The sequence below is a fragment of the Macrobrachium rosenbergii genome, chromosome 44 (genome assembly GCF_040412425.1).
Source record: "Macrobrachium rosenbergii isolate ZJJX-2024 chromosome 44, ASM4041242v1, whole genome shotgun sequence".
Classification (NCBI taxonomy): Eukaryota; Metazoa; Arthropoda; class Malacostraca; order Decapoda; family Palaemonidae; genus Macrobrachium; species Macrobrachium rosenbergii.
Window position 1 is genome coordinate 7,499,206 of NC_089784.1, and position 21,298 is coordinate 7,520,503.

At 32.9% G+C, this 21,298-nt stretch overlaps 1 protein-coding gene across 15 annotated transcripts in view; it reads right to left on the reverse strand.

Moving 5' to 3' along the window:
- The window catches only part of Galphao (G protein alpha o subunit), a 421,275-nt gene that overhangs the window by 40,434 nt on the left and 359,543 nt on the right, over positions 1-21,298 (reverse strand). For all 15 annotated transcript variants that reach the window (XM_067087655.1, XM_067087658.1, XM_067087657.1 and 12 more), the window contains one exon: positions 16,647-16,775. In XM_067087655.1, coding sequence (XP_066943756.1) covers positions 16,647-16,775 — 129 coding nt within the window. The remainder of the gene's footprint in view (positions 1-16,646; positions 16,776-21,298) is intronic.

Sequence of the window (21,298 nt, forward strand, 5' to 3'; positions counted from 1 at the left end):
CACTACATAGCAATAACGGCTTTTGATTATGCAAAACTAAAATGTACAAGGCTGTTTACTGGGCCCAGGAAACAAATAAAAAGTACTACTGGCTTGAGTACACTGCATTCCTCACATGTATTTTCAAAACTGAGTTATTTATAAAAAGGGATAAAAAATAATCCTGAAACAATGATCTACTACACTAGAATCTAAAGTACAACAATTACTCTATATAATACCATACACATTACATGCATCTGGTTGAGAAGGGGATTTATTACAGTAAGAGGTTTCAAGAACCTAATATATGATTTAATGAAATCTAATGATACTCTTGAATTTTTTTTTACTATTGTTCCAGACTTCATTACAAACTTAATCTTCATTTACTTATTCAAACTAAATACAGTACAGTATAGTATTCCAAAACACTTTGTAAAAAAAGGCTATGGGAGGTAAAACGGAACCACAACATTTTAGCACCAATAAACAGTGGCATAGTGCTGTTATAATTATAAGCTGACTTGTTTGTTTTAATGAAAATTATAATATGGAAGTCATAAACATCTTGGCCTTGTTAACACAACAGAATGAATAACACTTAAAATTTTATGGCTGGTAACTTTACATTTGAAAAAAAGTTACTGTGTTATATATTATAAGTACTGTAATGCTTTCCATGATATCTGTCATTATTCTCCAGAATCACCCAAATGTTTCTGCTATCAAAATGGTGACTGAATAAAATACAAAATAGACCATAACCATACTTTTAAACTTATTTAAACAACTATTAGAATAAATCTGATACTTTTACACCGCAACATGACGGGCGGTTTTGTAAATATCCTGAAGTAAACAATGAAATGGACTAAATGTACACTTTTCACTCTGTAAAATTAATCATATTTACATAAAAAAGATGGTTAGTTATTACAGGATCTAAATACGCAGAAGTAAAATCAAACTTCAATAACATACCAACATATTTTTGTTACCCATAAACCATCTGAATTAATGAATACGAAAAAGAAAAAAAAATTCTCCAGTCTTCACCATCTGGAAATATTTTACATCACAACATTTTATACAGTATACCCATTTACCCATGGGCAGACAAACTATAACAGACGCTGCTAGATAAAAATGGGGTGTGAAGGGGAAGGGGGAGAGGATATATAATTTACAAAAGTAAATCATGCACATGCCATTTCTGTGATTCTCAATGAATACAGGTTAGCCACTGATATAAGGAGATGCGATTCGTGCAATAAAATGCTGAAACAAACAACACTTACACACAGAAGTATAAAGGAAGCACTTGGGAGATTTTTTCAAGCAGTCGAGGATGATCTTTTGCCAATGAAGCAAAGTATTTTTCCCATTTCATACACGACATGGAGATCAAACACGACGTGCAAGGAAGGGTTTTGGGGAAGGGGGCTTATGGCAATGGAGGGGAAACAGGGAAGGGTCTAAAATCAGAATAAAGGGGTGGGTACATAATATAGAACTATACAAAATGAGAAGGGTCAAATAAAAATATTTTTATTTACAAACTCCATTGAAACAAAAAAATACATCAGGTGTTAAACATCAAAAAATGTTAAAAGTGGAGTACACTCAAGTCATAAAATCAAATACAAAGATGCAGGTTATAAATAAAAAAAAAAATGGTTAAACGAGTTTAGACGAAAATAACAAAAGAAATTCATGAATGAACACAATAGGTTAGATTTGTTTTCACATTGGTTAATGCACAGCTCCACAACGAATCTGAAGGACGAAACTCTGGATAAAAGGAAAATCCTTCCAAACAATCAGGCTCCACCCAGTGGTTCTAAATGACTTCGAGTATACAAAAGCCCAACAAAAGCAGCACTTCTTGCTTCCTGACGAAATTTGGCACTTGCGAGTAGAAGCAAAAATGCGCCTGAACTTGCTATTTATTATACATGACTTAATTTTCCCTTTCACATTAGCAAGATTATACTGTTGTTACTATTTCTGTCTTGCAAAATTTTATTTTCTGTCTTGCAAAATTTTAGTGTCTTTATTTTTTTCAACTGACAAAACAGAAAAGCATCATTAAGACAAAAGTAGCTGGTACACTTCATGGTGACTTGATTATAATTTTATACTTGAGATTTTCATTTTAATACGCCGAAAGCATTTTTTCTTTTAGACAATGAGTGGGTTTTCTTGAATAAAAGATGGATGAAGTTCTTTTTTATTGAGGTCAGACAGGATTATTTTTCAAAAACTTTTAAAAGCTAGTTTAGATTCACCACTTAAATACATTATTTGAAACTCAATTTATAAGAACATTTTATGTTAGGATTTGCTTGTGTCTGTATATCGAGATAAAATTTCCAGGAATTACCTTCAACTTGCTTTCTGTTTTTTAAATAAAATTATTTGGTCCACAGCAAACCATAAAGCTAACCCTGGAAGTTTGTAATGGTTTATATAATATTTACTAATACGAATATAACAGAAGCAAGGAATTGCAGTGATGAAGATTACAAAATTAACTGAACTGAAAATTCCTTATTACAGGGTGAGGAAACTGGAAATTCTTAATAAACTGCAAAGCCTAATTTCCGCCAAAGACCGCATTAGGGAAAGGAAACGCTATTACTGTACAGTATATGAAACCAAATAACTTACTAGCATAGCAATAATGACACCTAATAGTCATATACATTTCCAGCACAAAGTAAGATTAAATTATGAAGCCAAGTAGAAACAATAACTGTTTTGAAGCGAATAATTCTTGAAACCCTTTGATATTATAATATGAAATCCAATAACTACGAACAGAATTTATTCGTGGTAACTCTTACAATAAAAATATATCTATCGCAACTCCTAATACTTCATGATATTGACTAATCATGAAACTCAATGCTTTATTACAGCTGATAATATGAATATTTATGATAAAACCTGAGAAGCTTGCGATACTTCCTATTTCTGAAACCATCTATGAAAGCTAAAGTAACTATGACACTAACTTATAAATTATGAAATGTGGTAATCAAAGCTTGAAAACTTCCTAAAAAAATTATAAATGCTAATAACAACCATAAAAATGAAACAAAGTTAGTAAGTAACAGTTCCCAATACATTATGAAAGCAAAATATCCCAATATGTAATACCAATTAAGTTGAGATGAAAAGAAATAAACATCCAAATAAACTATGATTTTACTTTCTAATTTGAGAAGCTCCCCAATCACGATGAATTTGAGTAACCATGAAATTTTCCGTGAAAAATCTCTGCACTAAAACAAGTTCGTTAAAATAAAGAAACAGCAGAAAATCAATCTTTCTTGAAGACAGGACAACTAAAGAGTATAAAACCTTATAATAAACTAAGGATAATTTCGTTTTTAAACTTCAAGTTGGGAAAACTGCGAAAGTTAAGCTATGAAAATGAAATCTACAAGAACATGGAATCTCACTGCATCTGATTAAAGGAAGTTTTATCACTTCTAACATCAAAACAATCAACTATGCAAGTTCCTAAAAGTTAACGGCATAAGCCATTCGATCTGAATTTTTATTACCCATTAAACGAGGACCCAGGAGGCTGGCCGTAATCAAATTACGACCAGTCACAAAACCTGCGTATCCGATCATTTTATTTTTAAAAAATCATTTTCTAACTCAAACTATCTATTGCCCATTACGTTTCCGCTATCAAATTAAAAATATTTTCTTAAAACACCTTGCACTTAACACAAAACACAAGAGTCAACATTAATGAGAGGAAAGTGTGAGGCATGTGTAAAGAAATTTTCTTTACAACCTGAATCTTCTTCACAAACCTTCATCTTTCAATACACCCTTCCACCATCTGCACTGAATCTTGGTATTGGGCAAAATATATTGCAAAAAAAAAAAAAAAAATCAAACCGAACTTACAGTCCACTACCCTACTGACAAACATTTCTTTCCTAGAATAAAACTACATGATTTCTAAGACATCTATACCTAAAACCCTACTTCCGTACGTCTGACGACAGTCTGAGACACTGTAAAAGCTTACGTTCCTCTGCCATCTTTCCCTACAAGGTCTAGACCTTGTTTCCCTCAACATAGCTTTGGGTGTGCTGTGTATTGAAGCCCTTCCCTCTGGAGCTTAAATGTGTTTGTTTATTGTTCTCCAAACAAGGGAGATCAAGTTGAGTGTTTTGGACAGCGTTAAATAAAAAAAACTTTCATTAAGCAATTAATTTGATTTTTTCAATCGCAGTGCTACTCTGCAGAACTGCGCTTGCAGACCATCTGGCTAATATTTCTGGGAGCTTCTCAAATGTTTATCACTTCTACTTCTTTGGTTAGAAGCACTGACATAAGGCTTCAACCCTCCAGGATAAACTACAGTCTAGACCTAACTACTTTACAATCTCCAGCACCAACTAATCAAACCTCCCCCCCAACAAAAAATGAAACTCATCTAGTAAGTCGATAACATTTTACGACAATCCCTTTTCTTAGGGTCTGAGCCTCATAAATCTTTTCTTGTTATTTTGGTGTTAGTAAGTATGTGGTTTTAAACAGGGCCAATCTTTCCATGGAGTGATTTAATAACAATACTCTTAGCATAAATACTCCTGATAAGAGCAAATTAAAACAATCTTACTTTTGTGTTCAAATGCTTAAGCTTGGGAAGGTGGCGTTAGAACCCGCTACAATGCTGAATGATTGGAGTGGCACCTAACAACAAATACGACCGGAAAAAAGAAAATGAAGTATAGTAGCAATGAAAAGGGTAGCCATGCCCACTTCTCAAAAGGCATTGGATGAAAATTTCTGCAAGTTCACTGAAAGCAGTAAAGAAAACTACATCACCAGTTCTTCGCTGTCTTCAACAAAACAACGATCTGGTCTTATCACAATACCCCCAAAACTTTTCATTCTGCTTGTAAATCTCCTATACTTTCTCCTAACTTTTTTTATATATATAATATATATATATATATATATATATATATATATATATATATATATATATATATATATATATATATATATATCTATATATATATATCTATAATTTTAATAACTTGAAAACAGTAACCATAAATGTCATGAACAATATAAATAACTCTTTTAAAAATGAGAAACACTCATCTCTAAACATCTACACTAATAATACGCATGTAATCAGTGTGTACTGACTGCAATATAATTATATTTCGCCAATGTGCTGACAGCCAATAAACCACAAAGTTATATGGGCCTGACTGGTTTCTGAAAAGCAGTTCTGTAAAATTTCCACTTAATAAATATTAGCGACTTTTTACAAACGGGTGTCAAATGGCAATTTAAGCGAAGAAAACAGAAAATGTATGACAAGACAGTAACTGATTCAAGAAGTGATCGCTGGTGTTACTGAGATGGCAATGATTAATAATTCTTAAATCTAAGTATTATCCCTGCCAGCAGGACTGAAACCTCTTATCCGTCCCTACATTTTCAATCATTTGTGTCAATCACTGGTTATGAAGAGAAATAGTCTATCCAATAAGCCACGCAAAAAATTTCTGTATTTACTCTGAAAATATGAGGAGGCAAACCTTAATCTACTAGGCTCTGACTACCAGAATGCTTCCTAAATACAAATGAAAACGCTGCAAGAGGTCGACAAAAATCGAAGGAAATGCATGAAATTCATAGGGACGAGAAACATTTAGTTCAATACCCAAGTATAAAATGTCACTTTTTCTCATTTCAACTAATGTTATTTATGGATGGACACTATATATATATATATATATATATATATATATATATATATATATATATATATATATATATATATATATATATATTACAAATGTAAACCTACAAACCTATATATAAATACCATTCCATATCGAATTTTCTACACCTTGGGAATAACTTACACCCAAAGAGAGTTATAATTAGTAAGTACTTCTGTGCTGGTTTGAACCGTGGCCTGGTTTAGAAACGATGATAGACAATGACTTTGAATTTCCAGCTGGGCAGGAGCATGTAGGTATATAACAACAATGCCCATAACAACTTGCCACTAGGAAAGAGATGACCGGAATTACAGTGACACAACTTAATTTAATAGATTACAAATTTATTTGGCTAGATCACAGCCCACTATAGCTGATAATTTACAGTACAAAAATAATTATTCAAATTTTGGGTAACTTTGACTTAAAATCCATATCATGCCAGATTTGACGCGCAAAAACACGCTAAGCATATACAACGGTCCAGATATTACGAGATTTGGAGTTGAAGTTCCAGATGATGTAATCAGATTTTTTGTTAAATTTCTATATATTTTCGGATGAACTTTTTTAATAATACGATACGGATAAAAAAAAAAACGTGATGGTCAGACATGTAGGGGAGCAATTAGGGAAAAAATGAAGATTACAACATAATAGAATATAGTTTAAATGATAGTTTTATTCATCTTTTATAGTAAAAGCTTCTCCATTTTTTTCCCTAGAAAATAACGATGTAGATCTAAATATCTGTAACCATTATTTACAGTTACCATGCATTCCAACCATTATCTAACTGCACAAAAAAGGCGAGTTTAAAGTTTAATAAAAACCAAAAATGGAAAAAAAATAGTATTGGGTAGGTCTCACTGATCCAAAGACTGATGCATGACATAGATGCCCTGACGGGGTTTAATTTGGTTCTCTGTCTGGCTGGCCTGGTATATCTGGACCGTGGCATACACGAACCCTCAATATGGTGTCTGAGAGGTAGAGCACAGCGTTGGCAATAGTGGCTCCTAACTTTCAAGAAGAATCCTTTGGAAATGCACTTTGAGGATGATCGTGACTCAATGACAATTTCATCAACAAAATTTGTGTAAATAAATATAAGAACAAATACATATAATTTATAAAAGACAGGTCACGCTCCTGTACCAATAACCATCAAAATATTTTGATCAAAATATTTATGATTATCAAAAACGTAGAGAAAAATTTTTGCTATTATTTGAGTTTTGATATCTTTTTTTTGTTTGAATGTACCAGAGGTGTTCAACAAGTGGCTCTGTGTGTAACTTGCCTCTTTTTTTTTTTTTTTTTAAAGAAAAGATCTTCGAGTTCAGATAAGAAGAATGTTGAGGACTAGGGGAACTCCGCATTCTTTACTTTCTCATGTCATAGATTATATTTTTGAAGTAATTTTTTTGCTATAATAAACATATTTTACATACAGTTTCAGCACAGGTTATGTTAAAGTCGATCATTACGCCACCCCTGAATAATACCACGACGAATCATTAATATATATATATATATATATATATATATATATATATATATATATATATATATATATATATATATATATATGTACTGTATATATTTATCATAATAGGAAATGAAATCTTCACTAATAACTAGTATAGCATTAATATTCTCACCTTTAACCATCTACTGCCATTTTACTGTAATTTCATTTTAATAATTCCTGGAAAAAATGTCAACCAAGCACCTGTTTCTAGGTCCAATTCTAGACCAGTTCAAAACTCTTCCAAATGTCTCTAGAACTAAACATGCAAATACAAAAGTACAAACTGAAGAAAAAACAGCAAATTAAAAGAATTACTACATATCTTGTAATTCAAATTGATAGTTTCGACACTTTTAACACCATTTATTAGAGAATGTAAATTCTAAATCACACAATTCGATCCATTACACCAAATTTTTCAAAGGTAAAAAACCTAAGTGTTTTAACTTTAGATAACAAGTTTTCTACTGTTTCATATATTGGAATATTTTGCCTAAGTCTCAAGACCTAAAGCCTGTTCTGATTACTGTAAAATACACTTTTCACAACAGTACACATCACGGGCCTTATTTCAACAAACAAAATAGAGAAGGATTTGATCTGGTAGACCTGACTAATGGCGTGCAAGACTACTTTCATTTTTTTTCTGGTAACCTGCTGATGCTTCCAAAATCATGATATAAACAAATATTTCGATACAACAGTGCAGTGGCAGTTTCTGAAAACTTACTGAGTTAATGCAAAACTCAGAATTCAAAAGAACCTTGAACCGGTTTGAGCAGTAGTTTTTACGGTGCCAAATAAGCTTGAGCAGATAATACAAGAAAATACTACTAATACGCACATGATTCTGTACATGACTTGTAAGTAGCACTTTTGTAAGCACAAGGAATTAAAGTTAGTTACTCAATAGGAGGGTGCAACGTTAAAATATATATATAGCCTACACGTGAATGGCTTTACTATTTATCTGATTTTACACATATAAAAGAATATATCTATTGTATATAACTACATCACGCATATTTTCCTAACGGTCTTGAAAAATGTGCTTTCAAACTGCGGTTTTGATTTATTATACCATGACTCTCGAAGCACCAGCAACGTAAATTATCATTAGAAAAAATAATATTCGTGTTCATTACAATTTTCAACTAATTTCATTCCAACAGGTGAAATAAATTTGGGGAAAACAAAAAGAATACAATTTAAGGTTATTGGACACATGATCAGATAATACAAGGAGAAATAAAAGAGAATGAAAGAAAATAAATGCGTGCGGGGCTACTGATGATAATAAAAATGAAATAAATAGGGGGATCAATAAACCGAAATCACTGAATAGAAGCTTAATAGAACCACTTATCTCTCCACAGCGTATCGGTGACTGACGTAGCGGTGACAGAGAGATGAAACTCAATAACTGACGAATAGACTGCATAAAGAAAATCGGAAGAAGAAGCAGAGGAAGGAGGCTTGAACGCGTCTAATACCCGTCGTTTTGTTTGTCCGGGAGCGTTCTTTACTTTTTTTTTTTTTAACTCTTGGACAGTGTATTACAGAAATTCTTTTCCTTGATGCTGCCTCGGGAAAATTAAATTCACCCGAAAGTTTTACATTCTAAGTCTTCATTACGTCTTCCCAACCTTTTCGATTTTCTGATCGTGTTAAAAGCATTCACAGTAGAGACACGAAAAACTTCTTCTGGAGAGCAGGCTTCCAAAAAAATGTGAAAGTATTTTCTGTTAAAAAAGGGGGGTTCCGCGAAAAATACACAACCGGAAGCTTAACTTGGAAAATCCAATACTTTTCTCAGATTCGCTAACATACTCATGCAAACTGGAAAACATTCAGGTATGACATTTCCACTGTCTTTACAATGTGTGAGTATGTATATGTGTGTGCATGTGTATGTATATATATATAATGTATAATTGTGTATAAATTTAAATATATATATAAATATGCTATATAAATAATATATATAAATTATAGATAATATACTATTAATATACATATACAGTATATGTGTATGTATACCAAGCACACAAAGACATACTAATTTCCTATACTATGGCTCACTACATGACACATTTAACCAGGGGAAGATCTCCTATCTCAAAGCATATTTCCTAAGATTATATAATATATATATATATATATATATATATATATATATATATATATATATATATATATATATATATATATGCACACATGTATAAAAATCTCAAGCACACAAACACACATTAATTTCCTATGATTTGTCTTATCACATAAGACATGCACCCAAGGGAAGAAGTTATTTCAAAAGGATATTTCTTTGAAAATATATATATATATATATATATATATATATATATATATATATAGATAGATAGATGGATGGATATATTATATATATTTTATATATATATACATATAGATATATATATATATATATATATATATATATATATATATATATATATTTATATATTTATATATATATACATAGATATATTATATATATATATATATACATATATATATATATATATATATATATATATATAATATATATGTATATATATATATAATGTATAATCATAATGAAGTCTTATAATTGTGATTCAAAGTATAAAGTCTGATAATAAAAATTTAAAAGGAAAGTTTTAAAAACTGTCAACCCAAAACAAGTGAGCATGTCCGTAAAGGCTAGAATAAAAAACATATTAATCACATCAAGGGACAATAAATAATTGTCATTGAAGAAACGAGCTAAAAATTAAAGAGGTTTGCGGTTTGTTGGTAATCATCTAATTCAACTGGAGTAGTTATATGTGGAAAATAAAAACTTTTTTTTTCTTCAACCTAGACGTTTAGAAGATTAAAATAATGGAGACAAAGAAATATCCAAGGCAAGTGTACAGAAAATTTCAGCTAGTCTTGAAAAATGAAAATATTCAGAGAAGGTTTAACCTGCTTGTATAAGGAGACAAGGGCTTGGTGTAATGTTTGTATGTGTTAGAATATAATATAAGCGTCGCAGGAATAAACAACTCCTTTCACCACTTGATCTAGGTGTTAACCTAAACACTTTTGGCAAGGAACCTTGAATGAATATGGTGTCATGAAAGCCTTTTCATCGGCTTCTGCTAAGTAACATGTGACTGCTGGTTTTGAAACTATTAACCGAACTGGAAAACAAAAAAAAAGTGGTGGGGGCTTCGGGAGCGTAGTCGCAGATATCCAGAAAACATCCCTTTAAAATCTAAAATATCCCCGACCTTCAGTAAGAGGCGTTTTCTGGCCGACGGGTCAATACAGCTACAACCAGATGTTCTTTAAAATAAACCATCATTTTCTCTTCTCTTTTCCTAACTCCCTAGATATGACTCTTCCTCGCCAATAAACAGATTTACATCTAACAAAATCCTAGTCCACTTTTTCCATGAATGTTTCTGACCAGGAAATGGATTGAAAGGCTCATTATATCGGGGTTAAAAGAGGTTGGCGGGAAAGATGCCGTCTGGCCGAACGCCAGATTCTGGTGGCGCGCAGGCCATCTGGTGGTGCTGAGGTCAAATTTAAAAAGACGCACACCTATCAAAACCGTCTTTTCGATTATATTCTGTTATTTCTGGGAATATTTTAGGATTATCAAATGCAATAATGTTTACCGTAACGAGCCAGCGATAAACAGGGTAACAAGGGAATGATCAGTGAGTTAAGACAAATAGGCACGAAAGCGAATACTGTAATGGATCACCGGAAGAAAATAAGGAGCACTGAAAGTGCTGTTAACTATATTGAAGTTCAAACGAAAAACACAGAACTCCAAGAGGAATCAAAGTGAACTAATACGAAATCCTGATAAACATTTCAAAACTTTTCTATATACGTTAGGAGTAATGACTGTTTTGAATCTCATTTATTCCATTTTCGTCCACTTTAGGAGGAAGAGAAGACAAAGGTGGCTTACTGCCATGGACGCGTAAATACAAGAAGTTCACATTACTGTGCGGTCCACTAATTTTTAATAATATATTCACGGCAATCAACAAACGTTATTCTCTAGCTATATGTTTTAATTCAGGTTTCCTTCTGTTTATATCTAATACAGCACCAGTTCCGGACATCATTGGTGCTAGCTACAACGAAGTCATTTTGATATGGTCTGGCAACGTAACAAATACTGAAACTGCTACTCCCACCGCACAACAACTCGTTTCCTGCTCTAACCTTCTACAGTCACACAAAGTTTAAATCTATGTCTCTACGAAACTCGTTAAATTTTGATAAGATTATATATATATATATATATATATATATATATATATATATATATATATATATATATATATATATTATATTTATATATATATATATATATATATATATATATATATATAATCAGTCAGTCCTATGAAATGTGTATGTGCACGTTGCAAAATGGAATCGAACACATTCGTAGCACAGAATGAGAAAAAGTAAAACTGCAGAAGCAATTTGCAGAAGTTAGGCTCGTAACTAAATCATGCAATGCTGTTTGCAAGCAACTGCTAGATATCACCATAACTGCATCAAGCTACGACTTGAGATATCACTAATCAATACATTTAATACGTAAGCAATGTGATTCACAACTACTTGCTATTAAGCACAGTGACTGGACTCAAAATTGTAACTACATATACTGAAGAAGGAAATTTTAGCAGCTGGCGCTTGGAAATATTTGCTAATTAATGCTATTGATACTAAGGTCTTATAAATGAGATGTCACTAGTAAAGATACTTTTAACTATTACATCTAAACCTGGCCGAGACCTACTATGTCATTTACGATCAGTTGTTAAGTCATGTCATGTACTGTTTCATTTTGGGACGCGGTTAGAATAAAGTAATGTGAGTCGGGAAACAATCCAGTCAGAATTACTGAAAGACATCCCCCACCTCCCCACCCCCAAAAGAGGTCTTTGCACACTGAGTTCTACTGCTACTAATAGTAATATGTACTTTCATCAGCAGTGGCCCACAAGTCTCATTATAAAAGCACACTAACTTCTGTGATTATTAAAATCTTGTATTCTCTAAGATAACCTACAAGCTCTCTAAATATGCTAAAGCAAATTGTGCTATTAGATGAATCAGACACACAAAACGTCACATTTTCCTAGAAACAATCGCCTACCATTTGCTGTGAGGGTTTACAAGTCAAATGGCTCAATGTCAAACATTCTGTTCTTGTATATAATGCCTATGTACATTAAGACAAAACACGAAGCTTCATGCCGCAATTATAAATAATGAAATCATGAATAATGAACCGAGTCATGAGATGTTGTTATGCTTGGCTTGAAAGATGTACAGTATGAGAACGACGGAAGAATGAACTATGGAAAGCCACAAAAAATAGCAGTTTTTAAATAAAACGTGAAAGTAAATGTACTTAGAAAGGCTTTAATAACATACAGGTAAAAACTATTCAAATGAGGAATTTCCAATCCACGATATTCCTATATTCATTGAATGAAACTCATTCACTCTACATATATTATGGACACATATATATATACACATACATACACACACACAAACACAAACACACACTCAATTACCACCAAATCACGAATATAGGATTCGCTTGGAAAAAAATTTGAACCCCAAGGAATATTTTACGATTCCATAATGGTAGGTGCACACCCTGACCAGGATTCGAACCCATAACTTTTAGGAATGGTACAGGAGCAAAAAGTGACTTGATGCACTGACATCAGTGCACATATCAAGTGTTGTGCAAGTGCCAACCCTAATATGCTCGTCTTCTAATTCCGGTCAAGGTGCGTGCGTCCTCGCCTTTTGGTGCAAATTATTCCCAAGGTATAGTTACTATGTTAATGGACTGTTCACAGCTTTATATCTTGATAATATAATTTGTCATGTGTGATATTACTGACTGTATGAGATATATATATATATATATATATATATATATATATATATATATATATATATATATATATAAATTAATCATCATTAGTTACCAAGTTCACTCATCTTGGATTCCATGGTATTATGAACTTCATTCAACGCTCAGGATTTTCCAAGTAGCTTGGATCGACACTCAAGTTAAAACTTCGTACCACGAAACGCACGTTGAGACAAACTGTGCAGGAAAACCACACGAAATTTTGCACTGCATAGGCTTATCTCGTTCCACCGCATTTTTCAACACTTTCATAAAACAAAGAGATAAACATTCATACGCGTCAGTGAAATTCTTCTGCTCTCTGGGAGGAGACTAAAAAGAAAAACAAACAGTAGATGACTATGAAGATCTCCAAGACTAAAAAGTCTTCATGTGGCTACACTATTCACACAACTAACATAATATATTCTCAGTTTCTCCTAATACATTGTGAAAATAAAGCTATAGTGATTTTTAAGTCATAAAAAACTTGGAGTTTTTTTTTAAAGATAACCAGAAATAACTTGGAGTTTTTTCAAAGACAAAACTGAAATGATAGATAGAGAGAGAGAGAGAGTAATGATTATTTCCAAGTTTCCTTTTAAGATAAAATCACAACTCAAAATAAGTAACAGACAAAAATCAAGAAACTCATAAAAACCGAAGTCTCTAATATTTTGCTCACAAAATCATTACTGTCATTTTTAGTGAAAAAATAAAATTACTACGGTTTATATAAAATATATTTAGCACTAAATATCTAGCATAGTTTGGGGAAAAGGGGGCTGGGGAGCCGAAATAGGGAATTTCGATCTCAAATGTTTATGATTTTCTTTAACTCTGTTCATATTTACATCAAGCACGATTAATCGGATAATAAATAGGCGTATGATTTACATTTTATCAGGAGACATTAAATATTTACTTATTCAGCACTCCAAGAACTGTAATAAGGAAAATGGCAGATTCATTTATTTCTTATGAAGTCAGCGACTCAAATTATACTGATTCACTGATTGAATATGATCGAAATTCCACAGTTTTTATAAAGAACAATACGTACTTATGTCAGAAGCAGGCAAAAGCTTTGGGAATGAAGAAACTAACATCGAAACACACTACTATTTATATATATATATAAATATGTATATACGATCTCTTGAACTTATCAAAAGAAAGTAAAGAAAAAAAAAGTTTGTCAACAACCCAACGGAAAGTATAAAATAGCAAGATAAAAGATATTGTACACATGCTACCGACTTAAAAATTCTATAACAGATGTATTTCAGCATAAGACTGTCTGGCCATAAAATAATGCTATCAAGTAACTGACCAAGACACACCATTTAAAAAAACCTTTCTTACTTTTTTTTTTTGGGGGCGGTTATTTTCGAAGGGAAAGGAACGCACGCACGCACACGCACACACACAGACATTCGCCATCATTTGTATCATATTATTCACATGAGACATACGAGTTACACTGCACTGCTCAAAATCTTAGGAAGCAGACATGGGAATGATAATTTCCTTCCACTCTCCCTCTCCATCTCACTTATGTATACGAGGCTTCCAGACACTTGAATATTCCTAACGCTACTGTCCTGAAAGAACTGAAAATACGACCATTTACAAGCTGCAAGTTAAAGAAGAAAACGAAATTGTTTCTTAATTAACTACAAAAATCTTTCCTAAATCGCAAAATATGGTAACATTTTCTTGAAATTAATAAAAGTGAGATGCATCAATATCATCATAAAGGAGTATTGTTCTCCATTTCAAATCCTTTTCTTTAGGAATAAATTAAGTCTAATTAAAAAGTAATGGGAAAGTAATTTGTTAAATGCTCATCCGCAATCGATTTCCCTAATCCAAACACATATTTCTGATCCAAGTAATTAGCCTTATGATTATATTCTCCTCAATAGCTAACCTAATAAAATCATTACCAGATTATATAAGGCTCAGCAGGTAAAATATCACTGCTACTTCTTTTCCTTTTGAGAGCGCTTTATCTTCATTCTGTAATTCCCAGCGACGAATTACACTTATTTCTAGATATTAACCATTTTTAACAAACAGCAAATTTTAATGTCTGATGCATCCTGCGCAGCAGTCTTGAATGAAGTCACTTTAAATATGCCCGAATTGCACATTTCATTTATGCAAAATAAAGGTCGCACGTTTTTGTGGGAGCTACTTAATCAACATAAAGAGAAAATATCCTAAAACTATTCACTAAATATAATTAACAGTAGTTGCCAGTGAATAAGAAAACACCATATTTCAACATACAATCAACCATTTCATGTATACAGTATATATAGGTAAAACAACCTCTCCTCTCTCTCTCTCTCTCTCTCTCTCTCTCTCTCTCTCTCTCTCTCTCTCTCTCTCTCGCGAGAGCACTCACACACACACACACACACACAAACATATACTCACCAGCTTATCATACGTATTCATCTACAGTTTAATGCATTTGTTGAGGTACTATCATTTTTCACGTTTTCAATATTTACGGTATATACAAACAAAAGTTTAACAGCTTTTCTCTGAATAAATATAATTGTTTTACCTCAAGAAATAAAAAAAAATATTCTCAGAATAACATCGACAGAAACTGGTAAAACCTTGTCCTCTGCCACATATTTTATTTATGTAGGTTACAAGGAGCAATAAAAATAGCACACAATCTATGTATATATATAAACATACATATATAAAAATGTGTGTGCACACTCAAGGCGAGGTGTCCATACACACAGTCAAATAAGCATACATGTATGCATACACATGGCTGTGCATAAAGATATATGGATACATACATATATACATACACGTGCGTGTATGTGACGAACTGGATGTGCATAAAATACCGCTTATATTCATGTTCGCACAGACATACATAAGATATATATATACATACATAATATATATATATATATATATATATATATATATATATATATATACATCCATACATATATGTATATACTGTATATACTACATATTAAATAAACAGCAGGTGGCTATGGCAATATGGTCTAGCAGTATGGGGCAAAAATAAAATGTACGAGTAATATGTATCTTTTTTTTTTATAATGAGAATAACAACTCATTTCAACTAATTCGAAATTATAAGGGTACAACATTCCAGTTTGTGATAATCACTCACGTCATGAGAATATCTACGGGAGTCTCAATCCTGATTTCATTAGTAGTACCTCGTATTCGGGAACAAGAGTAGAAATCTTTCTTTAGTTAATCGTTTATTGTTAGAAAATTATGCCCACAGCAAACAATCATGAACACCGTAAGCGCTTGTTAATGAGTTACTCGACTACCAGTGCCAATGCCACCTTAGATAAAAGAGAAAGAAACGAAAGACAAATCCACGTACTTGAAGTTGAGATTCTTGAAAGAGAAGTGGACTTCGACGATACCGGTTGTCTTGACACGGGTTCGTAAGATATCTTGTTCAGTTGGTTGGTATTCCTTAGCACCCAAGCGGTCTAAATCGTCGAGGAAGCTGGAAGAAACATAGAAACATTCTGTTAGTGCAACACTCGTTCAAGACATTATAAGCAAGAACCATAATTATTTGCCCTAAACAACGTATATTTTGGAAAGATAAAAACAGGAATTAAATATAAGGCATTTGGGAATTTCTTTGGGTAAAAGTTGAGCTCATCGTACAAATATTTTTGCTCGTCTTACTGAGGTACTGGAAAAACTATCAATCCTACAATATTACACAGCAACGCTCACAAATTTTCTGCAACACAATTTGAAAACTGCATTTTCATGATGAACTGTCGAAGCTTTATGGTCCCAATCTCACCTCATTCAGCAAAAAACCAGAATTTAATCCCAAAGATAGAAATTACTTGACACAATTCGTTATTTCCAGTTAAAACGATACTGTCATTTGGCATCATCACGTTTCAATTGAAATTAAAATACAGTCAAATACTGTATATACGGCTAAGCTGCTACAGATAATGTTTAGAATACCATTCCTTTGTGTTTAACTTTCTTCTACTATGCCATACATAATGGATGACATCTACTTTGAGAACTAGGATAACACGGACGTACATCTAAGAAAAACTAAAGAGGGAAAATAATTTCTTATTCCAGATTTCCTTTACGACTGAAATCTGCATTAGGATATATATATATATATATATACATATATATATATATATATATATATATATATATATATATATATATATATATATATATATATATATATATATATATATATATATATACATATACACATACATATATTAGTCTCGTGAAAAGTTACTTTTGCCGTTTTCTCCTTAGGTACTAAACAGAACCGGAAGGTTCCCTGACGAAGATCAGGACCCGGAAGAAGATTCCCTTGGCAACAAAACAGACGAGGGTCCTTGAAGGACGCGTCTGGAAAGAAAATGCTTTTCATGCGTGCATTCAAGAACGCGTCTGGAAAGAAAATCCTCCTCATTCGTGCAAAGGCCAAAGAATGGTCGTCCCGGTAAATAATCCAACTAAATTCTTGAGGGGCAATCATGCGGAAGACAGGCCAATGAAGAACAAAGAGCGGATTAAAAAGTAACCCAAACGTGTTCTGAGAACATCATCACCCTCGAACTCAAGGGCGAAACGGATCTTTCCCTTTAACACGCCAACTTTGTATGATTGTTGTCTATTTATATATCAGCCATAACAGCTAAGTTTATTAACCATTCTTAGGAAAACAGCAAAGGACGAAGAAAACAGAAATACATCCTACGACCATCTAAAAAAAAACGTTAGTAAAACAACGTTTTTATTGACATTTCAACCCAAGAAAAATTTGTTAAGGAAGCAGATATATTATTCTACCATTTTTAAATCAATCGGATGGGCCATATTTATCGACATTACCTTTAAAAATACTATTCAGCTGTTTTCCAGGGTTAACTAACCACTCCCACAAAGAAAAACCCAGAGACAAAATTAAATACAGATTAAAGATTTACATTGTAAGCAAAAACCATTATTATCTTGCAAAGCAATATGCAATGCCAGTGTCACTATTTGAAATGTGACAGCGTTCTAAAAACCATGAAGGAAGAACAATAATAAAGAAAAATTTATATCAAGAAAATGCAAAATTGAAGGAATAAAACACATTTTCAATATCCTGCAAATATTGGCAGTTGAATCTTCTTTCCTCAAGATTTCTGCTCATGTTAAAGATAACGCCCAACCACATTTTCGTGTTCTCAACTCTTCCTAATGTGGCTGTCACTTTTCCAATTATAAGTAATAATAGGTGTGCAAGTATCGATCATTCAAATTTTATTTTTACAGTGTGTCTGAACAAGACGATAATAATAATAATAATAATAATAATAATAATAATAATAATAATAATAATAATAACAAAATTGGATTAGCCCACATGTACTGGCAATATAAACATGTATTTTTGGATTACGACAGACTTATTCAGGGCGCGTGTAAGTGCCCAATAATTTTCACTCCTACTTAATGGACGTACAGCCAAACTCTCTGCATCCACGATGCGGCAGACATGACGTTGATATCACGGCTAATTTTATGTTCCATCTTTATACCACGCATATAAAGTATATATATATACACACTCACACACATATATAGATATATATGTGTGTGTGTGTGTGTGTGTGAGCCCAAGCGCATTAAGCCGTTTACCATAACAATGGGTTGCTCCAGAGGAAAGTGTTTCTCATTTTATGCACTCCCTTAAAGGGGGTATACTTCTTGCTGTAAAAAAAAAATGAACAATGAATGGCATGAGTGTACTGTACTACCAACTACATTTTTTTAAGGGGAGGGACTTGCGTATAAATGTTTACCTAATATGCAGAAATGACAATGATACTAATGTAGTAAAAAGAGTAAAAATTGCTTTATAAAAACCATAGTCTCCTTTCCATGCAAATAGTGTTTATTCTAATATTAATCAAACATGAAGCTTTAGCGGGTCTCGTGTAACACTGAAGCAAAGGAGTATAAGATCTATTAAATCAATATGAAAAAAATTAAGCAGTACCTGCATGCTTGTAATCTTCTACTTTCTTCCTTCGCGAAAGAATTTTATGATGTAATTTTCCAAGTTTACTACTCAATAAACCAGGACATTCCAGAGAAAGTTCTTTTGAGATAAGGACATTCCGGAGAAAGTTCCTTTGAGATAAGGACATTCCAGAGAAAGTTCCTTTGCGACAATGACATTCCAGAGAATGCTCCTCTAGGAGAAGGACATTCCAGATAAAGTTCCTTTGAGACAAGAACATTCCACAGAAAGTTCCTCTGAGACAAGGACATTCCAGAGAAAGTTCCTTTGAGACAAGGACATTCCAGAGAAAGTTCCTCTGAGACAAGGATATTCCAGAGAACGTTCCTTTGAGATAAGGACATTCCAGAGAAATTTCCTTTATAATAATGGCACTGCAGAAGAAACCTGAAACATCTTTCAAACAAAACAAGCTGGGGACGTCCCTTAAAGAGAGTCATCATAGAAGTCTCCCAGACTTTCCCTGAGAGGCATAAGAAGAAAATCCGAATTTTCTTAAAATAACGACATCTGGAGGACAGTTGGAGTTCTAATTCCTAAGTTTTAAAGACTGTCTTATTACGTTACCCGCATGCAACATATGTAACAGACAAAAGTTACCAATATTGCGATACGACATTGATTCGCATGATTGCCTTATACCTAACCAAAAGTTATGTCTTGTCGAAATAACCGTCCACAGCAACAATGCAAAAAAAAAAAAAAAAAAAAATTCTGCATAATCAGTTTCCAAAACAGAACACCTAATGCAGGCGGATAGCCTACCGTATCCAATATCAATAATGGAGCGTTCGCGGAGTGCAGATTTATCACTAAAAATTACAATTGCCCGTCCAATGAGGCCTTTTTTTTTATTTAGCAATGCTATCATGTCAATTAATATCATTAATGCCACGATAAATAGGATGATTATCATATTGACGAGATCTCGTGTTCCGATGATATGGATTTTTCCAGGTTTTGAACATGAAAAATAACGAGAGAGAGAGAGAGAGAGAGAGAGAGAGAGAGAGAGAGAGAGAGAGAGAGAGAGAGAGAGATCGTTAAGGATTAGCGAGTATCATGGATCTCACGCACATTCCAGCAAGAATTTTGGCTTCTCTCCAACGGTGTGGGAGGATGGCTGGTAATTCATGAGAGTGCTCACGCTCCTCGTACTGGAATTTCAAGCTTCTTTACATTTACGATCGTTGGTAAATTTTGCGCCTCATCTCCAGACGACAGGGAGAGAGAGAGAGAGAGAAGAATTTCCCGTACTTTAAAACTTTTTTGACCCAGTTATGTGAACGTGAAGCTTACCGATTCCCTGATACGGAATCTTTCGACGTGTGTTTGTTCTGATTCTGAACATGGATGCTAATTAGTATTTTCTATAAATATATTTAGCAATTTAACAAGTCAAAATATCTTTTTATCTAAATAATTTATTTTTCGAACATATGTTCTTTCAAGATTTTAGGCTTCTTGTAACATAAGTTTCTTCGGTAATTTGAAATTCACTAATAGCAAAGCAAAACACATTATGGCGGTCTTAAAATTGTGATGGTGACTGAGCTTATTCCAAGAAAACCATACTTAATAATCTACACAATCCTACGAAACACTCAGGGACTGAACAATATGAACTTTGTCTATTCAGGTTTTGTTCATCCTGGATCGAGATTTCCGTAACTTTTCGTTAACGAAAAGGAAAAGACGAAAATTATATATCACAGTCCCATTCTCTGTCTGAACTGCAGCAAAGATGAAAGAAAGGCTGCGCTTTTACACCGACGACGACGACGCGACACCCCTTTTACAAGTAAAGTGAACTTATGCAAATTAAGTTTCTCTAACATCCAAGACTCCTCGACTGGGGCAAAAAAAAAGCCTGGAAAACAGAAACCATTCTGCCAACAACATTGCACGCATCATATGGAAGATAGACCTCTGAAATGAAAAAAAAACACGGCACG